Source organism: Coffea arabica, chromosome 5e (assembly GCF_036785885.1).
Source record: "Coffea arabica cultivar ET-39 chromosome 5e, Coffea Arabica ET-39 HiFi, whole genome shotgun sequence".
Lineage (NCBI taxonomy): Eukaryota > Viridiplantae > Streptophyta > Magnoliopsida > Gentianales > Rubiaceae > Coffea > Coffea arabica.
In genome coordinates, this window is record NC_092318.1 from 4426484 (window position 1) to 4448703 (window position 22220).

The following is a 22220-nucleotide window of genomic DNA, read 5'->3' on the forward strand; positions in this document are numbered from 1 at the left end:
ATCGCCATCAATTGAAGAGGCTATTGGTTTGATATTTGGTTTGCATTTCTTATCTTTTCTCTTTAATTAAGTTTTCTTTATTGTGCTTAAATTTGATATATCTTTGTGCATCATTGTGAATTTGTTTGTACTCATTGGGTTGCACCGGGCTCTTACAATTGGTATCAGAGCTTGGTCTCTTTTGATCAAGCTTAACCGCTTAGAGTAAAGATCATGGCAACCATAAAAGTTTCTTTTTTAGAAGGGCAATCTATTGATAGACCACCTATGTTTAATGGTTCTCATTTTAGCATGTGGAAACAAAGAATGATGATTTTCTTACAATCTGTTTACATTGAATTATGGTATGTGGTAGAAGATGGTCCTTATGAAGCTAGAATAGTTGACTCTATCACCAATTTGAGTAGATTAAAGACTAGACAAGAATTGAATGAAAAAGACAAGAGATACCTTTCTTTGAATGCCAAGGCCATGTGTATATTGTACAATGCATTAGATGTAAATGAATCTAGTAGGATTAAAGGTTGTAAATCAGCTAAAGATATTTGGGATAAATTGTGTGTATTTCATGAAGGTAATCAAGATATTAAAGAACAAAAGAAATCTTTACTTGTTTCTCAATATGAATTTTTCAAAATGCATCCTCTTGAAAATGTTGATAAGATGTGTAGTAGATTTTGTGACATTATTGAAGATCTTAAATTGCTTGGAAAAGAATATTCTTTGGGTGAGAAAAATAGAAAGATTTTGAATGCCTTGCCAAAAGAATGGGAAAACAAAATAAATGCTATAGAAGAGGCAAAGGATTTAAATTCTATGTCCATTGAATCTCTTGTGGATACCCTAACCTCTTATGAATTAAAGCTGGAATTCAAAGTGCAAGAGGAAGAAAATGCAAGAATGTATAAGAGAGGCATAGCTTTTAAAGCATCTCAAGTGGGGGATAACCCATCCTTCATGGGTAATGAAATCATGGAAGTGGACAATGATATAACTCCTCACATCAAAAGTTTCAAGAAGATCTTCAACAAGAGATGTTCAAGAGGAGATTGCAAAATTACATGGGATGAATGCAATTCAAAAAGAGAAAAAGAAGAGTTGGCCCAAATGGCACTAATGGCCGTTGGAGAAGATGAGGTAAGTTCTTATCACTCTTCTTGTGATGAAGATAATGAAGATGATGATGTGAAAACTCTTATGATTAAAATGCATAAAAGTTTGAAAAAATCTTATGCTAAAAATAAAGATTTGAAAACAAAAATAAATGATTTGTTGGAAGAAAACTCCAAACTTTTTCAAGAAAACAAATGTTTGAGAATGGAAAATGATGATTTAAAAAATCAAAAAGGTGTTTTTGATTGCAAAAATAATTTGAAAAGGAAGTTGGAAGAGAAAACAAAGTTTTATGAAAAAATGTTGGAGGAACAAAATTTGTTAAAGAAAAGAATTAATGACTTGAACGAGGTTCTCCAAAATGAAAAACAAAAGTTTTCTCAAACAAAAGAAAGCAAATCTTTTCAAGGCACAAATAAGTTTGCTAAGAAAATTAGTTGCATTAAATCCACTTATGTGCAAAATACTTCTATCATGTGTCACTTTTGTTGCCAATTTGGACACATGCAAAATGATTGCTATGTAAAGAAAAATATGAGAAAAGGTATGAAATCCATGTGGATTGCTAGATCATGTTGTAATAACTCCCAAGGACCCTATTATGGTCTTGACTTGAAAAATAAAGGGGGAGTTTGCTTTTTGATTGATGCCAAAAGGGGGAGTAGGATTTATTGAAATTTCTTTGCATGTTGGCACTTTCTAAGGGGGAGCTTTATTTGAACTTATTTGATAAAAGAAATCTTCATTTTGTTTGTCATCATCAAAAAGGGGGAGATTGTTGACCTTGGTCGATCAATCCTTGGTTTTGATGATTAACAAACCAAAATGTAGATTTGGTCTAATGTTTTTATGTGAGAAATTTGTTAGAATCAGGTTCAATGGTGTCAAGGAAAGAAAACCAACCAAATGAAGAAGCAAAATCAGGTCACTCATGTCGGACGGCCAAAAGGAAACTATCGGACGTCCGAAAGGATGAAGAACATCAAGAAGGAAACTCTGTCGGACGCTCGTGAGGAAGCATCGGACGTCCGGAAGGATCGGACGCACGCCTCGGACGCACATCGATCGCATCGGACGTCCGAGAAATTTCGCAAAGATTTGATGACTCTCTGCCTACGTTCGGACGCAGGGTTCGGACGTCCGACAGGTGGTTCGGACGTCTGACAGGCACCTGTCGGACGTCCGACAGGCCAACGGCTAGTTTTGACAGCAATTAATATTTGACCGTTGGAGAGTCTTTTGGAGCCATTTCTCACCTTCTATAAAAACCCCAAAGCACAAGAAGACTAGAGACTTTTGCCAACACAAAATACAAGATTACAAGTGAGATTTTTGAGTAGAAAGATTCTTTGTTGGTTGTATAAGGGGTTGGGGAAGTTGGGTTGTGAGGTTGCTCAAGTGAAGGTTACTCTCTTGGAGTAGTAAAACCTTGGTGAAGGTGAACCAATCACTTGGAGTGGTAAAACCTTGGTGAAGGTTGCCTCATTTGTATAAAATAGTTCTTAATTGGGTGAATGATCTTTCAAGTGTAGGTTGTTGAGAGTTAACTAGAATAGTTGTAAAACTCCTTGGCTCAACCAAAGAGTATTTGGGGTGAGGAAGGAGTGAGCCTTCACTTGTACATCTTGGTTAGCATCGCCATCAATTGAAGAGGCTATTGGTTTGATATTTGGTTTGCATTTCTTATCTTTTCTCTTTAATTAAGTTTTCTTTATTGTGCTTAAATTTGATATATCTTTGTGCATCATTGTGAATTTGTTTGTACTCATTGGGGATAACCCATCGGTTGTTTAATTGAATTAACTATCGGATCGAATACCCATGTATATAGGATTTTATCCTACACATTGTCATCTCTATTTACAGTAAAAAGCCATTTACCATACACTTTTGCATAACTATATGAATTCAATTTGGCGCATCCCACCACACAGGCCGGCGATTGATTTAATCATCATTTCCTATTATGTAATCCTCTTTTAGTAATTAGATAATTAATTATTATCTTAACTCCTAAATTTCAAGAACATAATATTAGTAGTGTTGTCAATTGTGAAATTAGAAATAAATATGGGTGATGGTAGATAAAAAGGGTTGAAATCCGAAAGACTCAATCATCCCCAACTTAAACTTTAACAGAAACCATGTCTTTTTTTTTTTTTCCGAAACGGTAGAATAACAGAAATCATGTCAAGTGCGTAAAATACTGACTACACTGCGCCTAAAAGCATCATGCAAATAGGAGAAAATTCCTTTTTGACTACTGAATTTTAAACTATATATATATGTATGCGTGATAAAGTTTGAGTAGAATTCGTTAGTGAACTAAACGTGGCATCTTTAATCGGCATGTAAAAGTTGGGTATTCTCCAACTACAAGACCATTTAAAAGAGATTATTTATTAATTTGTTAGAATATGATCACATAATAGGACTGTTCCACAAAGAATTGATGATGTAAAAGTTTCTAAGTGGAAATTGCAGCAAAAAACACATATGACAAAAATCAAAAGAAAGAAAATCCCTATGGAGAAATCTAATTCAAAGGCAAAAAGAAAAATAGGATCTGAATTAATGGTAGAAATTACATTGATCTGTTTCTGTCATTAATTTGTGATCTGTCAATGCAAATTAGTAAGTAGATAATTACATGAGTAAACCTATTTCTGAAATTAATGTTTGATCTGTTGTATCTCTACGGAGCAATTCTTCCACCTATTCCAGAAGCAAATTATCTACTTCTCACGTTTGGCGAATAGCCGGAACATTGAGGAATACCCGGAAAGGCATTTTTGAGAATCGGTCTGATTCTATCCCTTTCCAAAGTGTTCAAAGACCATAAGAAAAAGCAAGAACTAGAACGGACGAAACCAAAACAGGGAATCGGTCTGGTTCTGGAGGTAGTTTTGATGAAATGCAGATGAAAAAACTAATGGTCCTTGCTTCGTCTATAGTAAAGTAGATCATAAGGACAAGAGCAGAAGGGGATTCACACCCCAAACTCTAAGATGTTCAACTGCCAATGATTAATCTGGATAACAACAGGAAAGCTGGACTATGTGGAAGTGCTGCATAAGTTGTAACCAGCCCTTCAACACATTCATATTCTGCTCAAACCCTACTCATGGTCCCATAGCTTATGAAGTGAATCAGAGATTAACCTGGAATCTGCCTCAATGAGAAGACTTGTCATGAGTTCTAGTAACATACATGAAGACCCTCGCTTATAGCAAGAAGTTAAGCACAATTAAGAACAATTTCCATCATTCTTAGTAAAAGCAAGCATGTTGAGTTTTACAATCCCCCACATGGTTGGAATCTATGTGCACACATGTTGAAATTGAAATCATTTTGCCCTTCTGAAGTTATCAAAATGGAACTGCAGAAACTTGGATCACATTCACACCTGTAACACTATATTCAAGAAACGGAGATAAAGTTTAAGTGAGTTTCAGCTTGCAAAGCTTTGGTCCAAAATCCTTGAAGGCAAAAGCTAGTGATAGAGGAAAGGGCAGGCCGGTGCTTTATATGGTTTCTGGCACCCCAGGGGCGAGTAGCAAATGTAAGAAAAGCTCAAAGACAGAAAAACAGCTACTTGCAAGCACGAACGGGTAGAAGATGCAAGAGAAAACATTTTCTCTCTGTGGAAGGCTTAATTGCGATGTCCTCCTTCAATTGAATGTAGGCAGGGTGGAAGGACTATGCTCAGTGACAGTAGCAATCATCAGCACCATGTCTCTAGAAGAAGACATGCTCCATGTCATGTACTGGACAAGGACAACTCCTGATTATCATAATGATACTCTGCTTCAACCTCAGATAGTTTCGAGTTATGAATGGTGCAAGTTACTCAGACCTTTGTACTGAAGAACTCTAAAGGTGCAGAAGGAACAGGCATGAGCATCCAACTGAACAAGAGTACCTGAGCGGCACCAACAGGTTCCAAAATGCAACACTCCATTGAACCCCATACTGCAGGTCAAAAATTGCCTTCCGAATGACTTTAAAAGCCAGGAAGTCTTAGTATTACAGCCTGCCAAGAATATGTTTTCCTAGAAGTACTTGTGCTTCCACCGTCATATTTACGTAAATCACCAACTCCTCATAAACCCAAACTGCAGGCCAGCAGCCAAACTAGTACTATTCAGTATCCTTTCCACTGTTATATGTACCCCTATTAATGTTTAGAGGAAGTAATACAAAGCAGGAGAATAAGTTACTCTTTATGGAAATTTTACTTATAAAGGTAGAGTAACTGTTCATAGCAAAAAAATGGAAAAAGGTAACCTCTAAGGTCACTATGAGTCGAAACTGCATCTACAATTTATTGGTTCAATAGGAAAAAAATTGGATAACTGCAACGACAAAAAGGGTTACGTTCTACAATCATTTCTAGAAGCCGGAATTTTCCATTCTAAACAAGCACTCTTTCCTGAGAGGTGAATCAGTGAAAATGGCCCTGATGAAGTCTTCCACCTATAAAAGTCATGTTAGTTAAGAAACAGTGACTGATTTAACTTCATTCATAGAAATCCATCAACATTTAAGCAAAGTAAAGAAAATTGAATAAGGCTGATGCACCCTAGAATGGAATTATTCCAAATGTCAAAGTTAAGGTTGGCAATATTACCACAGCAATTTTCTGACTTGGAAAAGTTTGCCCGTCATTAGCCAATGTTTGTTAATTCATATAACACTCAAGGGCAATAAACAAACTTTATCCCCCACAACCTCCAAAGTCTCTCCTTTGATTAATTTGCCACCTAAAACCATGTAATTTCGCAATGGCAACCACCCCTTCCTCCTCCTTTTCCTCTTTATTCTTTCCCCAGTGCCACTACTAGTCAACAAACCAAGCTGCTCAGAAGCATCTTGGTCAAATGCTCACTCACACTCGGTCAAACACGAGTTTAAGCATGCTCGTTGAGGTAACGAGCCAAACTCGAGCTTTTGTTAGAATGCACATCAAGCAACTCAAGATTGTCTGTGAAATATATTTACATATACAACCATATACATTATACATACATGCATAACCATATACATCTATATACACACACATACATACATATATGTATATACACTATATATGTGTATATATATGCGTGTGCTTATATGATATTCATACATATATGTAACATTACTAATATGTCTGTTCCTTCTGGACAAATTACATCTTTTTTCTCAAGTTCAAGCTCGAACTCATCTTCAGTAACAGCTCGAGCTCGATCAATTGTCTGCCTCTCAAGAGAGCATGAGTCGAGCTTGAACGCACCGTCCATAAGACAAGTCGATCACAAAATCTGATTTTGATGCTCGATTGAGCTTGAGCTCAAGTAGAACTATTTCTCACGAGTCGTAATTGGCTCATTTACAACTCAACTTCACCCTCACAACTCTGTTAGCTTTCTCTTCCATCTTCTCTCTCCAAAAGCCTGCATCTCTTCGATCTTCTCTCTCCAAAAGCCCGCACCCCAAATGTGGATGCCGAGCACTCTCAACTACAAATTTATTCCCCAACATCCTCATCCAATCAAACCCTGATATTTAAAACCAATGGTGTTTCTCTCTCTCCTTATATGAAGGCAAGGAATGGGAGGATAAGCTAGTTGCTGGGCATATGTTCTATTAAAGTGTACTTCTGCCCCAAAAATAGGAAAATATAATTTGGTGACGATTTAGGACTTAAAAATATGTGAAGTTAGTCGCACAGTATGAATTAGATTTTTTTCTTTTTAAACCTCTTATCCTCTTTATTTTATTCATCATGTTTGTGAAATGAGGATATCAACCATTTTTGTATACTCTTTTCACATGTTTTAATTATGTGAAGCACCACAGAGAGGGCAAAACAAGAAGAATATTTGATCGATATAATGGTAGTGATGGCATGCTAGAGATGAAGTGCAAATTTTGGACATTTGGAAGTGGAACTAAGACTTGGTGCACAACCGGAAAGAAATAAAGGGGTTTCTCTTTTTTGTTCGTATAAAAGAAACAAACGCGAGAGTTGGATGGCAGTAGACAGGGCCACTGATGTGAGCTCAGAGTATTTTTATGTAACCAGACTACAAATTTTCAATAAGTATTTAGTTAAATAAATAAACATGGAAAACTTGTCCTTAAATAATACATTTGCTCTGGCAGCTAATTTTGGCTGTAGCAGCGTCGCCACCCAAGTTGTAAAGATTGTTTAGAATTTAGTAAGAAGTAAAAAGTGTCTTCTTTCACAAAGACATTTATGTACGAAGTGTTCAATTCTTTGAGAATCATTTCAACTAAACACAGAAAAGAAAGAAAATGTATCAAATGTCATTGCGTGTTATTTTACCTCTGTCATTGTAAATCCACAACTGACTAGTTCACCACCCTCCCAGGCTGCAGTAATGGACTTCAAAGGCATGTCCAGAAGATCTGACAAATTACAAGATGTTAAGCAAAAAATCGAAAAGCCAACTTCCTTTAACCTGTGGATCAGTCTTCAAACATTCACATGCAAAGCACAGAAAAGAATATGATACCTTCCAATTTGCGTAACTTTTGAAGGGATGGAATAAGATCATTAACTGAGACTACTTGGCTTTGTTCTGAACTCCTTGTCTGCTTGATGTCCAATAGTGATGCTAATATAGATGACAGGTTCTCAAAAAGCAAATGAACCAGTCTTTGAAGCTTCAAACAATCAGAAATGAGGTTAATTACATAAAATCTAATTTCTTTCAACTAAAATTTCAAAAGCAGATCAACATTGTACCTGTAAAGTTTCTTCTGCCGCCATGTCATCTAAAAGAAGAATGTCTTTTGTAATTCTTGAGAAAACTACCTCCAGAGCCATGCACATACTCCTTTTGTAGATTGAAGGCATTAACAGAGGCTCCCATATGATGTGTACTTTCTCAAGTATAAATGCAACCTAAACAAGAAACGGTCAAAGCTACTTCATAGCAAAGACAGAATACCGGATTTCTAAATCAGAATTTCCCTCATCCATCAAGATTACCTGGTCAATGCTAAATTTAGCAGACTCGTATTGCTTTGTTAGGTGGGTGTTTTGAAACCCAACAGCACCATCAATAGCCTACAAACTCAAAACATTTTAGTATAGCTCTAAAAGGAACATGTACAGACCTCATTCAGAAGCAATGTTGTGTTTCAGCCATACCTGCTCTAAGTTGAAAATAACAACTTGAATTTGTCTCTGCAATATTTCTTCTGCTATCAGCTGGAATCGTGGAGCCAAATCAGCAAAGACAGCCATTTCCTTGATAGGATTTGGAAAGTCTGGACGATACTGAAAAATTAAAATTACATGAATAAGAATTATAACTAAATTGCAATTAAAGTATAAGCTCAAGTAGTTTATTGAAAAGAACAGCAATCAATCTTCAGTCAGAAGCACAAAACCTATAAATCATGATCATGTCAGAACAGACGTCACAAGCAAAGCAAGTATTCACCTAACAAATGATACTCTGGACAAAGAATTGTTCTACAGTAAGGTGCAATAATACAATTAAAGGAAATAGTTTTAGTCACGAAGTTCCTTGAGCAACGTTTTTTTTTTCCAGTAATTAGGTGTCAAGCCCAGTGCCCGAGGGTCACCACTGAAAACTCTTGGAAACCCTAGGGATAGGAAAACCTCTGCACTCCATTCTTAGGGTCAAACTTATAGTAATGCTGTAGAACATTGAGCAATCTAATTGTTCACCAAGTCTCAAGTTATTCATTTTCCTGCTCTAAAACTTTCTGTGAGTCAAAACAAAGATCAGCACAAAACCTTTTTCTTGCAAGTGTCATGCCTTGTAATTCAACTAGCCTTTCCAACAACATGTGAATTCCAGGAAGGGGGAAAAACTGTCATCTTTCTTGTAGAAAACCCATTAAAAACTTCACACAGCAAGGAATTACTAAAGAATCAATTGGAATTTCTGCCAGATCATCAAATCCAGGGCAACATATCTGAATTGCCTAATCCCCACTATTTTCAAAGAAATTTCAGTATAAAAACCTAAGGAGTCTTGTAATATGAGTTCTTCACACTTCTGGATAAGTTCTAATACTTAAAAAAAAATTGTGCGGAACAAGCAAGAGGTTTTTTTCTTGTTTTTTAAGAAAGAACTGCAAATACAGAAGTACAAAACAAGGTGAAATGGACCAACTGCCAGCAAATACCAAACTAGCACCTCTGATCCATAAGATAGCATGAAAACATCTTCAGCATCAGAAGCTCTATACAAGTTTGGCCCCATAGCCAGATATATACGAAACTGCCAGAGGTAATGTAAACCAGTTTTAAGTTTCAAACAGAAGCATATAAAAGTTTTAAGAATATGTCAGCAACAAAAACAGAATCTATCTAGTATTTTTTAGATGAAGAAGTCTGATTCTGGCATATTGGGAATATATTAGCAGCAAAAAATTATATAAATACCAACCTCAAAGGCAAGACCAAGGATCTCCTGAGCCAAATATAGACAGTCATTGTGCATGAGAACAGCTGCCTGGTTAATGGTAGCAAGCTGCTTTTCTAGCTTCAAGAAATCAAAAGATGATATTATGACCATAGGGTGCTGTTTAATATGAGTAAAAAATTCAATCCCAAGAGTGCAGCAGCATATCTTGAGCCAAATAGAACAGCAAGGTAGTGAGGCTAGAAAACATGTTTAACAGCTAGGAAAACCCATCCTTCAGATCGATGGACATCGCTAATTGATACCATGCGTTTACTGACCTTGACAGGTACGACAGCTTCATAAAGGAGACAAGCATCTCTAGCAGCATAATAGAATTCTAATCCAACTCTTGGAGATGACAAGCAGACATCCTGTTTGTAACACCACTATTAGTAACTGTTAAGAGAATATAAGTATTATTGTAGATAATAAATTAGTAAGGGTATTTTTGTAAATAGTTTGTTAGGATTGTACTCCTATAAATACTAGTTGGTCACTCATAATATTGTGACTAGATGTTTTCCTCCCAAAATACCTGTTATCATGGTATCAGAGCAAAAGTCCTAGGGTTAGGGTTAAACATCTAGCAAAAGTTTTGGTCATCGCGACTGTTCACGCGATACTGTTCACGCGGGGGCACTGTTCACGGCACTGTTCACGCGCTGTTCATCTCGAGTTTTGACCCTTCGTTTGGTTTGGAGTGCTATTCGCTATGGCTGAAAGTCTATCAAAAGGTATTGTGACGTCTACTAATATTATGCCAATGGTGATGCCTCAAATCACAAATTGGAAGTTGAATGACACTAATTATCAACAGTGGTCAAAAGCCGTTAAGATTTATCTGACAGGTTTAGGAAAGCAACGATATCTCACAGATGACTCTCCTACGGAGGACAACAAGAAACTAGTGTGGATTCAAGAGGATGCCCAAATTCTTGGAGCAATATGGAATTCTATGGAGCCACGAATTGCTTACATGTGTTCTCATTGTGAGACAACAAAAGAAGTTTGGGATTATGTCCGGTTATTATACTGTAGTAATCTTTCACGGATGTATGATATTTCTTTGGAGTATTTTCAGTTGCAACAAGATAACAAGACAGTAACTGAATACTTTGCTGATCTGAAGCGAGTTTCAGAAGAATTAAATGCCGTAATGCCTCTCTCAAGTGATATTACAGTTATGCAGAGGCAAAGAGAACAAATGCTTGTGCTCAAATTCTTGGCCGGTCTCAAACCAGAATTTGAACCAATCAAATCTCAAATTTTAGCAGGTGAACAATTACCATCCTTTGCAGAGGCATATGCTCGGGTCTTGCGTTCTGCATCTAAGGACAAAGCACAGGGTGATGGTGCTCTAATTAATGACAAATCTGCGTTAGTTGCTAACAATGGTCGGATAGAGCAACTTAACTTGGGACGTGGCTCTCGTGGAGGAAGAAGTAGAGGAGGTCGTGGGGGTCGTGGGGGTCGTGGAGGTCGAGGCACCCGTGAGTGCACTCATTGTGGTTTGAAGAATCACACTCATGATACCTGTTGGGATTTACATGGAAAACCACCTCGGTTTGCTAATGCGGTTACCATTGACCAAGCTGAATCAAGTTCTTCAGCACAAGGGTCCCAGAAAACTTTTACCATATCCGAGGAAGATTATGTCAAATTTCTGCAGTACCAAACTGCAAATCACGCATCTCTTCCCTCTGCTTCTTTAGCACAAAAAGGTAATGTTATGGCTTGTCTCTCCACTTCCAAAAATTTTGACTCATGGATCTTTGATTCCGGAGCTACTGATCATATGTCAGGTACCTCTAGAAATTTTTCTAATTTTCAAGAGTCTACTTCCTTCCCTCATGTTACTTTAGCTGATGGATCTACAACTAAAGTTAAAGGACTAGGCACTGTAGAAATTAACCCATCTCTTCCGCTGCCTTCTGTTCTTTACGTACCAAATTTGCCTTTTAATCTAATGTCCGTTAGTAAGCTTACCAAATTTCTACAGTGTTCAGTTATTTTTTCTCCTGATTTTGTTGTTATTCAGGATTTGAAGACAAAGAGGACGATTGGTGGAGGGCGCGAGCATAATGGTCTTTATTTTCTCAACTCTAATGGTCCGATTGCGTGTCCTGCTACTGTTTCTCCTCTTGAAATTCACTGTCGTTTGGGTCATCCGTCTCTACAAAATTTGAAGAAGTTGGTTCCTACCTTGAGTCAGTTGTCTTCATTAGAATGTGAGTCTTGTCAATTAGGAAAGCATCATCGTGTTTCTTTTGCCCCTAGGGTCAATAAACGGGTTTCAGAACCTTTTTTGTTAGTTCATTCTGATGTTTGGGGTCCTAGTCGAGTCACTTCAAAGTTAGGTTTTAAATATTTTGTAATCTTTGTTGATGATTTTTCAAGAGTTACATGGCTTTATTTAATGAAAGATCGTTCAGAACTATATTCCATTTTTTGTGCATTTGTTACAGAAATAAAGAATCAATTTGGTGTATCTGTACGTATACTTCGCAGTGATAATGCGAAAGAATATTTTTCCACTCCTTTTAATACCTTCATGACTAAGTCCGGTATTATTCATCAGTCCTCTTGTCCTCACACTCCACAACAGAATGGAGTTGCTGAAAGAAAGATTGGACACTTAATCGAGGTTGCTCGGACACTTATATTGCACATGAATGTGCCCAAACAATTTTGGAGTGATGCAGTTCTAACTGCATGTTATTTAATTAATCGCATGCCATCTACTATTCTTGGAGGCCAATTACCTCACTCCATTCTTTTTCCTCATGAACCTGTGTTTAAATTGCCTCCTCGTATTTTTGGATGTGTGTGCTTTGTTCATCAGCTTGCTCCCGGGGTGGATAAATTAGATTCTCGTGCTATTAAGTGTATTTTCTTAGGATACGCACGAGCGCAAAAAGGGTATAGATGTTACAGTCCAGTTTTAAATCGATTTTTTACTTGTGCTGATGTTTCTTTCTTTGAATCCACTCCATATTTTATCAAACAAAGTATGTCTTGTGAGTTAGACCAGTGTCACTCTTTTTCCTCTCCTGAACGCAGCATAATGCTATCTTGAATGACAAGCCAAGATTCCTAAACGGTGGTTTTACAGGAAGAGTTCAGGTTGATACGCACATAAAAGTAGCAAAATAGTTGAGGTACAAAATGGAAGGACAAATAACTCTCGTCTCCCTCCAGCCACTAGAAGAAGAAAATTTCTTCCCTCCCTCCCTCCCTCTCTCTCTCTCTCTCTGCATGTCTCTGCGTGTTGCTTCTTTTCTCTCTCTGACTCTGTCCATCTGTTGTTTCTTCTCTCTCTCTCTGTATCAGTGTTTTTTTTTTCTCTCTCCCTCCCTGTGTGTGCATGCGTTGTTTGGGGTTGTGGGGAGGGGTGAATGGCGGAGGACAGTTTGAGTAAGATGCAAAATAATGCATACAGCCCCAAGGAGTACCTCATGAGGTCATACTCCAGTCAACTATGTTTCATGAAATCACTCTACAAACAAAAGATAAGAAATTTCAATCTCTGATCTTCCAAGTTACCAAGTAACCTACAGGAGTTGGTTCTCAGTAACTTATAAACTGCTCTGAATCAGATCATATTCTTCTCAAGAGCTCTACTCAATCATGTAATTAGCTGTACTCTCCAGAAAGTAACACAGCATTATGCCTGAATAAATTCAGCACCGACTTCCCAGAAACCAAATCTTGACAAATATTATTTATCCCTGATTGCAAGGTATTACCTACTCTCACAGAATGGAATATTAAACTCAAGGTAAAACTTAGGTCATTTAAATCCTTTTAAGCAAATATTTACTACCCAAAAAAAAAGCATCTCCATAGCCACCTTTTCATTTCCCAGATAATTTATTCTTCAAAAGAAAATTTTTCCAGAGTACTTCATCATCATTACCAAGATGAGAGAATCAAACAGGATAATTGGATTAAGAATCCATGAAAAGATATTCTCAAAATGATCAGTATTCTCCCTAGCCCGGCTTCATGTTGAAGATAATATCTTCTGTGTACTACTCTGGTTCAAAAATTGCTCAAATATACTTCACCATCTTACTAAAATGACCAGCACAAGAGAATAAAATGGAAAAATTTGATGAACAAGCCATCACAAATGCAAAGCAAGGAAGGTAGCAGAGAAGATGCAAATATAAATACGGAGCAGCTTTGACTCAGTGGATAAACTGATTTAACATGACTTTTCATAGATTTAGCAGAGATCAAATTATCCTTTCAGTCAACTCACCTTAAGGGTTTTATGCACCAGCTCCATCAAATTTAAAGCTGCTTCAGAAACAACACACCTTTCAGATGTAAAAAGCAAAGTGACAACACGATTGGAGAAATTTTCAGCAATTTCTTCATTTTCCAGTTCACCACTTATCCTTGTATGGTCCTACAGAGATTCCCATAGATAATCTCAGCTCCATGCATCTAAAAGATCAAATGTCACTTAATATGATTTATACAACTCACTTGAGGAATAGTGAAGGCAGCTTGTAGAAGCATATATCGAGCTTTGGCTAAAATCTCAACCTTCTTCCTTGAAGCAAAGTGAACCTCAACATTGTTGGCAAATTCAGTTAGTCTTTCATCCTTGTTATCAGAGGTCGAAATGAACATCAACTCCTTTAAATCTGTCTCAAACTCTGAGGAAAGCTTCACAATTTTCTGAAAATTGTCAAGTTTGGAAGCATCATCCGGGACAAACTGAAACCAAAAATAGCAAATCTCAGTATAACCCATACAGGAAAAAGTTTTACCCTGAGCTTGTGAAATTCTCACCCTACATAGGTAGTTACCTATATTTAACAAAAGGCGCACACATACACAAAGAGACACACATACAATACTAACAATTGCATATTTATGTTTTCATACAGACGTTGATACACACACTATGCATGCATTCAGATGTTTAAACTTGAACTTTCTAATACTTTTTCATTATTAAATTAACAATCTAGAGGAGGCAAAAAAGACAACCAAAGTCCAACTCGAGACACCTAAGAATAAAGGCAACCAAAACATTAACAAAGACAAGCCAGATAAATCTCACTGAGACCAGCAATAATTTCCAAGACCAAAGAATAAGTGGGTTTACACAAACCTTGGCAAGAAACTTCGAAATGATCATATCTGACATCCTTGGCCACGTCAATCTTCCAAAACGGTGCATCCAGAGTCCATTTTGGAAGCAAAACGATTTGTTTATAAACATAACAATCTGAACTAGTGCAGAATAGACTGTTTCACCATCTAAACTGTTACTCTACAAATGAAAAATGTCAGATTCATGTAGAATCTATGAAAATTTTAACCTGCATAGTTTGAGAGATGCAAGTTGGGCATTTCTTACCATGAAAAAAGGATATATGATGTACCATTTTGAAACATAGAGTTAAACAAAAAGAATCTGAAATTGTACCATGTCATTTGTACATGAAACAATAGTAAGAACTGCCTCGGAGGTTGGCCCCTGGTCTTCACTAATTTCCTCCACAACTGAAACAGATGATCTACAACTAACTGCTCGAGCAATGACATGTTTGATCATTAAGTCGGCTATTCTTGCTAGCCCATAATCCAAAATGCCAACTGCCTAGTAAAACAACAATTACAAAATGAAACTGCTCCCCAAGTTTTGAAGTTCGGGAAGAGTTAAATATATGTAAATAGTTAATACTAGAGTAGCTTAGATTGCTTGATGTGTGTGAGTTTCGACTGCAGTAATTAGAAACCTGTTCCTGTTCCAATGTGGCACTTTAGTGCTTGTATGCTTGCCAATACATATCTATATGGCCTCGGTATTCCATGAGGCATAACTCATAACTAATGTTTATGCTTTATAGTTATAAAGCAGATACAATTCACAAATTGAAACAAGTAAACCACAAACAAATAACAAAAGACCAAGGCGGAGGGAGGAAGGGAGGGAGGGAGACAGAGAGAGAAGCTGCAAACCTACATCCATGGCTTTCAAGACTGTATGAAGCTCAATCTTTTCAGCTCCATCCATGCCCAACCAATACTTTACACAAAATGAACTGCTATCCTGGTCAAATCTCACAGCACTCTCCACAAGCCTCATTAGGGCTTCATGTAACTACAACCAAAAGTGATAAAACAGATGAGAATAATAATCCTCACAAACATTGCCATTGTCAAATAAATGTTTATCCCAAAAGAGGATAGTTCAATAAAGTATCATTTTTTATGCATCAAACTCTGGATAATTTCCAGACAATAAAGCATCTTGCATTTAATTCATTCAAGATAGCAGCTTATTAAGCTCTTAAATATCCAGATTAATCTTCACAGCATATAACTTTAATTTGTAGATACATCAATCCTATTCCCAGGTTTTAAAACAATTGCTAAACTTCACAATTTTTAACTGATCAGATAGGTACACAAATATAACCAATAAAGGATGATTCAAAACAACATAAAAGAAAATTTTCTACTTTGTCAAAACAGTCAGCCCATTCTTTCCTTAACAGTCCATATGCCAACAGTTGACTTTCTTCATCTTGTGCTGCAGCTGCTTCATCATTATGCACACGTAAAGCTGTCTTCAGTTCTCTGAGGGCCACTGCAGCCTCTTCAACTCTACCAATTCTGATATCCTCCTTCACAAGTCTCAATTTCTCGCACAATTCCAAAATTAGCCCCAACAACTCCAACACTTCCCTCTTCTCCCTTACCTCTTTCCTCTTTGCAACCATTTCTTCAATAACCGACTTGATTTTGGTGTCAACAGGGTGGTCTGAGATTAGATTAAGTATATTAAACAATTCACTTGAGAGCTGTTCAGTCCTGGTAACAACGTCAGAGCATTGAGAGAAGAGGGAAGAGAAGTCCAGTTGGTGAGATCGGAGGTAGTCATGGACTTTTGATTTAATGTGGAGAGAGCGGACTTGCAGGCGGTCAATGAGGAGATGAAGATCAGGTGCGGATAGTGGGGTTGAGGGGTCATCTAGGTCTGGTGTTGAGAGAAGATCTCGGATATCTATTGAATTGAACAGTACATCCATTAAGGGTCTGGGTCACTGGATACCTCACTTTTTCTTTTGTTCTCTTTTCCCAGGGAAAAAAACTGGTCAGGGTTTTGGTAAAGGTAAATATTCCAGTGCAGAGGGTTGTAAACAAAACACCTGATCAATCAATATGTACTGTCTGTTCAATTTCCAAGAGCCCACCGGACACTAAACTTCATTAGCCTCTGGTGTTAAAGCCAGTAAGAAAATCAATCCATCCTCCTGAAAAAAAGCAGTAGACGTTAGGGATGATACATAGGTGTAGGGGCTTACTAAAACAACTTTTAAGATCCTGAAGAGCCATTTAATTCGTAGTATTAGAGGAAACAATGAAATTCTAGGCAGTTAGTTTTCAATCCCAGGATTGAAAAGTTACATGGAAAATTCTCATAAACACTCAGTAACAGTACACTGTATATCACATACACGGGATAATGATATGTGTTTGCAACACCAAACTGTGTTCAGATGGCAAAGTGTTATGAGGAGCTTCATACGCACTTAAACCCCTGTGACTGGATTCGAGCTAGGCCTAGCACTCAAAATGTCAATAAAGATGCTAACACTTAAAGAGAAAAAAAGACAAAGAACCTACAATGTAAATTAATCCCAATCAAAGATAAACTTCAGCAGAATGAGATAGAATACACCAAGTCTTCATCCTTACAAATATAACATGAAGCTCCACAAGTGCCGACAATTTGCTGATTTCATTCAGGCCATACTAAAATACAGGATTCCGTCCTCAAACACAGACCAATTATTGCCCTAACAGAACTCATTGTCAATTTCTTTTTCAACCAAAGAGGTGAAGAGTATAAAACGAACATCACAAAAACTAACTGAAGAAACATGTGAAACTGCACTAACAACTAACTGATGCTAATTCATACATATCACCAATAAAATATTCATTGATTTTAGCTACTGCCTGGAGATGAAACTACTATTTCTGGACAAATAAAAACCCAGAAAAGTACATGAATTTTCAAAATAAATATGAAAACAAAACAAAAGGAACATGTAACTAGAACAAGAAGTAAGTGAGTATCAGCTAACTAACTTGAACAAGAAACAATTACATTCCAATACTAACCTCAAAATTCTCCAAATCAATGTGCAATTACTGGCTAATCACCTGAATTGAACGACACCCTGATCCTGAATTTGGCAAGTAACAATCTAGATCAGCCCAAGATTACGACAGAAAAATTACTTCTTGTACAACAATTAGTTTTGAGGTGTGTGCTGAGAGAAGAAAGCGAACGTGTAAGGATGATACACCAGGAGTAGCAGAAAGAGGGGAAGGTAGGAAGGAAGAAAAGGCCCGGTAGTGGACTAGAGAGACGGGAAGATTCCGGCAGAAAAGGGTCGGAGAAAAGAGACCGACCGGCCGAAGTGGAGGTGGCCGGAGGAGAAAGGAGGTGGTGGAGGAAGGTATTGCTTGTGGAACGTCGTTATTTATTTGAGTGAAATGCTTAATTTCAAATTGTCCCTCATAATTAAGAAAATAGCAAATCAACCTCGACTTTCCTGAAACCTATACATTGCTCCCCATACTTCATTGTAGTAAACATCTCGAAGAAAATTGGAACCATCTGAAAAAGTTGTCGTGTAATCTTTTTTACATTTTTTTTTCCTTTTATAGTGTATTATTCGAGGCCGACTCACTTGATTAACTCCTAATCCAAAGAAATTATCATGTAATCTTTTTTTTCTTTTTCTTTCCTTTTTCATCTTTGTTATGTTTAGATTTTTCTTTATTCCTTTTCCACTCCCATATGATCAATATGTGCAAAAGAATTTCTTTTTAGTGCTTAAAAATAAATTACAATTTTCTTATGAAAAAATACTATTTTTATTATGAATTCCTTGTGATGCATTAATTGTAATAAACATAGGAATAAAATATTTATTTTAGTGATGCGCTTTTATTTTTTTCTTCTATCTTCTTTATCTTTTAAAATTTCTTTTGGCACTTAAATATATGATGTTATTTTCCGTGAAAGATGTTTAATTATTTTAAATATCATAAGAAATTTGTTGGGTATGCGGCCAGCATATTATACTTGGTTTCCTTATACTATATAAGTATGAGTTGTGATCAAATATTGTATTTAAATTTCAACGGCAAAGGTAGGAATATTTTGGGATTGTGAGGGGTTTCAAGTGTGGCTGTAGCGTGGGTAGAACTTATGGTAGAATGCGTTTTCTTTTGTTTATTTAAATGCCCTTATATTCATTTAAATGCATCATTGATATGTTCAAAGTTTAAGGGTATTTTGGAAATGTGAGACTATTTTGATCGTCTTTTGAGTAATAGATACAAATTATGATGGTTTTAGTTTTGCTACAATTACTTGCATATCCTTGGATTCATTTAAACACTCTTGGGTTGTCTTGCCAGTTAAAAGAAGCAATTATTAGCCGTTGTTAACTATGAGAATTTCAAGAGAGTGCCATTGTGTAAGGTGTTATATTAGCAATTAGTACTTTGTGTCTTGGTTTACACTAATACCCTTACTAATCTATTTTAGAAAAACCTGGCTTGCTAGGAAATTTAGTGATTTATTTAGTACGAGTTATATGTCTGAGCATCAATTTGAACAGTTACTGAAACTTGTCCAAATTGTTCCTCCTTCACCATTCTTCCGTTGTCTTCTTTTCGCCTTCACCTATATGCTTATTTCTACTATCATTGTACTCTTAGTTTCACAAAGCTACTCTTGGTGGTTCACTTTGAGGTGCTTTTTATGTTTTCTTTTTTTATATGTGAGATTTATCTTGTTAAATCATAGTTTCAATTTTAAATTGAATGCTTTGATTCTCAAAAATAGATACTTTGTAAGCGTAATTTAGGGTTGAAATTATTGTTTCCCAACAAATGTAGTTGTTTTATATAATTTAAACGGTTTAGGGCAACTATGAGAAAAGGTTTATTGGGAGTATTTGGAATAACACAAGCAACTCTTCACTATTACCGCTGAATGTTACAAATTATTTAGCTATACATGTAGTTAGTGGCACAATTTATTTTGGTGGCAGTTACTGCTTTGACTCAACGATTTTTTTTTTTTTTTTTTTTGTCAACACAGGGGTGTCCGGGTCAATCCTTACAGGGCCCTACTAATCCCCTGCGCCTGAAGTATCCCGCCCCCCAAGAGCACCCGGGCGGTATGTGAGGCCAGACTCGAACCTGTGCCACCATGAGGATTACCCCATGGCCTCACCGGCTGAGCTGACCCCGAGGGGCTTGACTCAACGATTTGGTTTGGTAAAAAAGTTGATTTATTTATGTGTTTGCTTGTATGTTTGATTAGTTATTACTGGAACCACTTGAGTTAGATGTGCATGATGCAATGGTTGAAGCCAATTATGGCTTATGTTAGAAAATTGTGTAATTATTATTTAGGCTTTTCTTGTGAAAATTGCTTTTATCTCTGGTAATTGCTTAGGATCTATGGTTATTGCAATAAAAAATGACTACATTAAGTAAAGGTAAAAAGTTAGAAAAGCAAAACTGGCATAGTAATTAATGAAAAAGCAAAGCTAAAGTTTAGTTTACTGACTGAGGAACAAAAAGAGCTTGAGCAGCAAAAGTGCGAGATGCTTATAAGAGAAGAAATGATAAAAGTATATATTGCAGTTGATAGAGGTATATACATATAAAGTCGAAGTTTAATAAGAGAATCATTCAATATGATCAGACTAATAACATGTCTTCCGTGCATGATCAGTGTGTATTTAGATAATGAGGATCAAGCTAAGAGGTTGTCATTGCACCAACCTTTAAGAATCGATGATATACACAACCTAACAAGAATAGTGCATGCAGGACAAGTAGAATGCCTTTGTGTAGAAAGTAAGGACACATCCGAGAACTTGCAGTTGGCTAATATATTGAAATCTTCATTTTTAGATGTCAAAGATTACTCCAAAGCAGGAGGCAAATGCAAAACTCATGTGACTGAGTTTTCAAACTTCCATAATGTTATCACTGAAACCTATGAAACTATGCAAGAAGGAGTTGTGCTCTTTTTGCTGTGCAATGTTATGCTCTACTATGATTTGAAACTTATGGTATGCGTTTTGGTATTATTAAACTTTTTCTACCTAATTGATTAACTCTTTTACCATGGGATGCTTGTTGGACACCATGGTGTAGTAATAATAGAGAAGCTTGTATCATTCAAATCAAGTTGAGAAGCTTCTTATGAAGTTAGTTATTGATGGAAATTAAACTAAACTATTCTATTTGTTTATTTCGTAATTCTTTCATTTTCTTGTTTTGGCGTCCTGTTTGGTTAGTTTCCATTTTAGTTTAGAAAATCTCAAGTTAGTTTTCAAATAAGTTTTGATTTATAATTGTGTTTGTTTAGAAAGTTTCGCAATCTATAAATACTACTAGTCTAGTACATTGTTACGTTAAGACTTGAATTAAGGGTCCGTTTGTTTCGGGTGAAAATGTTTTCCAGGAAAATATTTTCCTAATTTCCCGTGTTTGGTTGCACAAAAGTTACTGAAAACATTTTCCTATGTAAAATATTTTCACTCATCTTATGGAAAACAACTTCCCTTCCAAACTTCCTGAAGTTGTTTTCCGAAATGCATGCATCCCGCCTGTAGTATGTTCCAAACTTACTGAAAACATCTTGTAGTATGTTCTTTTTTTTTTTTAGTGTAAACAGGAGAATTCGAACCCAAGACTTCTTCCTTACACTCCCTCCCCCGTACCACCCAACCCAACCCAACCCAACCCTCCCCCTAGTATATTCAAAATAAATAAAAAAAAACTCATCCTACTCATCATATGCTAGTAATTAATTATGTATAATAGGGACATTCTTTTTTAGAGAAACTTTCAGCAGTGAGAGTGCAAGATATATGTTACAATAAGCATTGCATGTGATTGATATTTGACACTAAATGGCCAGCAATTTGTTTATTGCTTAAGGAGATATTTTTTATTCATATATACATTTCTCCAAGATTTTTTAAAGTTAAACAATGAGATAAATTTTCTTATTTTGCATGGGAAGAAGTATGTAGTTATAATGTGTAGAAAGTAAAGATAGAGATAAAAGTAAAAATATTTCAAAAGTTAAACAAACACCAGAAAAATGAAGTAAGAAAATATTTTCAATAAGCTAACCAAACACCTGAAAATGATGAAAGGGAAATGATTTTCATGGAAAATTACTTCCACGGAAAATATTTTCCCAAGGAAAACATTTTACTTCCAACCAAACAGACCCTAAGTCTTGAAGAGTAGGTTTGAAAGAAAGCCTCTAAATTGAGAGTTGTGAGTTGTCGTAAATGAATCGATACGATTTGATATTGTTATCGTTGAGTTTTAAGTTAACAAAATTATTGAGTATTTGTTTATATTTACTCTCCTCTTCTTCCCACATATTTTTTTTATGTGTTAAACTTTTTTCCACTGTGCATATTTTTTTGGGCAAACAAGTGATATCAAACCTCTAGGTTTTGATCCCAAGGCTTGTTCATGAAATTAAGGTACAAAAATAGAAGAATTGTTGTTGAAAATTAGGATACAAAATTGGTCCTAATTGAGTAGAGATTAAAAAAATTGAAA

At 36.2% G+C, this 22220-nt stretch overlaps 1 protein-coding gene across 3 annotated transcripts; it reads right to left on the reverse strand.

Moving 5' to 3' along the window:
* Positions 1–4487: 4487 nt before the first annotated feature.
* On the reverse strand, positions 4488–18057 carry LOC113722703 (centromere/kinetochore protein zw10 homolog). Of its 3 annotated transcripts, XM_072048321.1 has the most exons (15): positions 17721–18057; positions 16052–16846; positions 15553–15690; positions 15013–15186; positions 14695–14856; positions 14061–14294; positions 13831–13980; positions 9845–9937; positions 9549–9644; positions 8276–8404; positions 8114–8191; positions 7868–8026; positions 7635–7785; positions 7445–7527; positions 4488–5589 (listed from the first exon to the last, which is right to left on the reverse strand). In XM_072048321.1, exons 2-15 carry the CDS (start codon positions 16619–16621, stop codon positions 5506–5508), a joined length of 2301 nt encoding a protein of 766 aa, XP_071904422.1. In that variant the 5' UTR covers positions 16622–16846; positions 17721–18057; the 3' UTR covers positions 4488–5505. The 3 variants fall into 3 exon arrangements, with proteins under 3 accessions (XP_071904422.1, XP_071904424.1, XP_071904423.1); XM_072048323.1 differs by lacking the exon at positions 17721–18057 and having other exon boundaries at positions 5087–5287; positions 16052–16769; XM_072048322.1 differs by lacking the exon at positions 17721–18057 and having other exon boundaries at positions 5326–5589; positions 15013–15182; positions 15549–15690; positions 16052–16769.
* Positions 18058–22220: the final 4163 nt, after the last annotated feature.

Excerpts from the sequence above, each read along its gene's own strand:
- LOC113722703 (XM_072048321.1), bottom strand. The coding sequence starts at position 16,621 with ATGGATGTACTGTTCAATTCAATAGATATCCGAGATCTTCTCTCAACA. Across the intron at positions 15,691-16,051 it reads GGGCTGACTGTTTTGACAAA|TTACATGAAGCCCTAATGAG; the intron begins GTAGAAAATTTT and ends TTTTGGTTGTAG. Across the intron at positions 7,786-7,867 it reads CGGCAGAAGAAACTTTACAG|CTTCAAAGACTGGTTCATTT; the intron begins GTACAATGTTGA and ends GATTGTTTGAAG.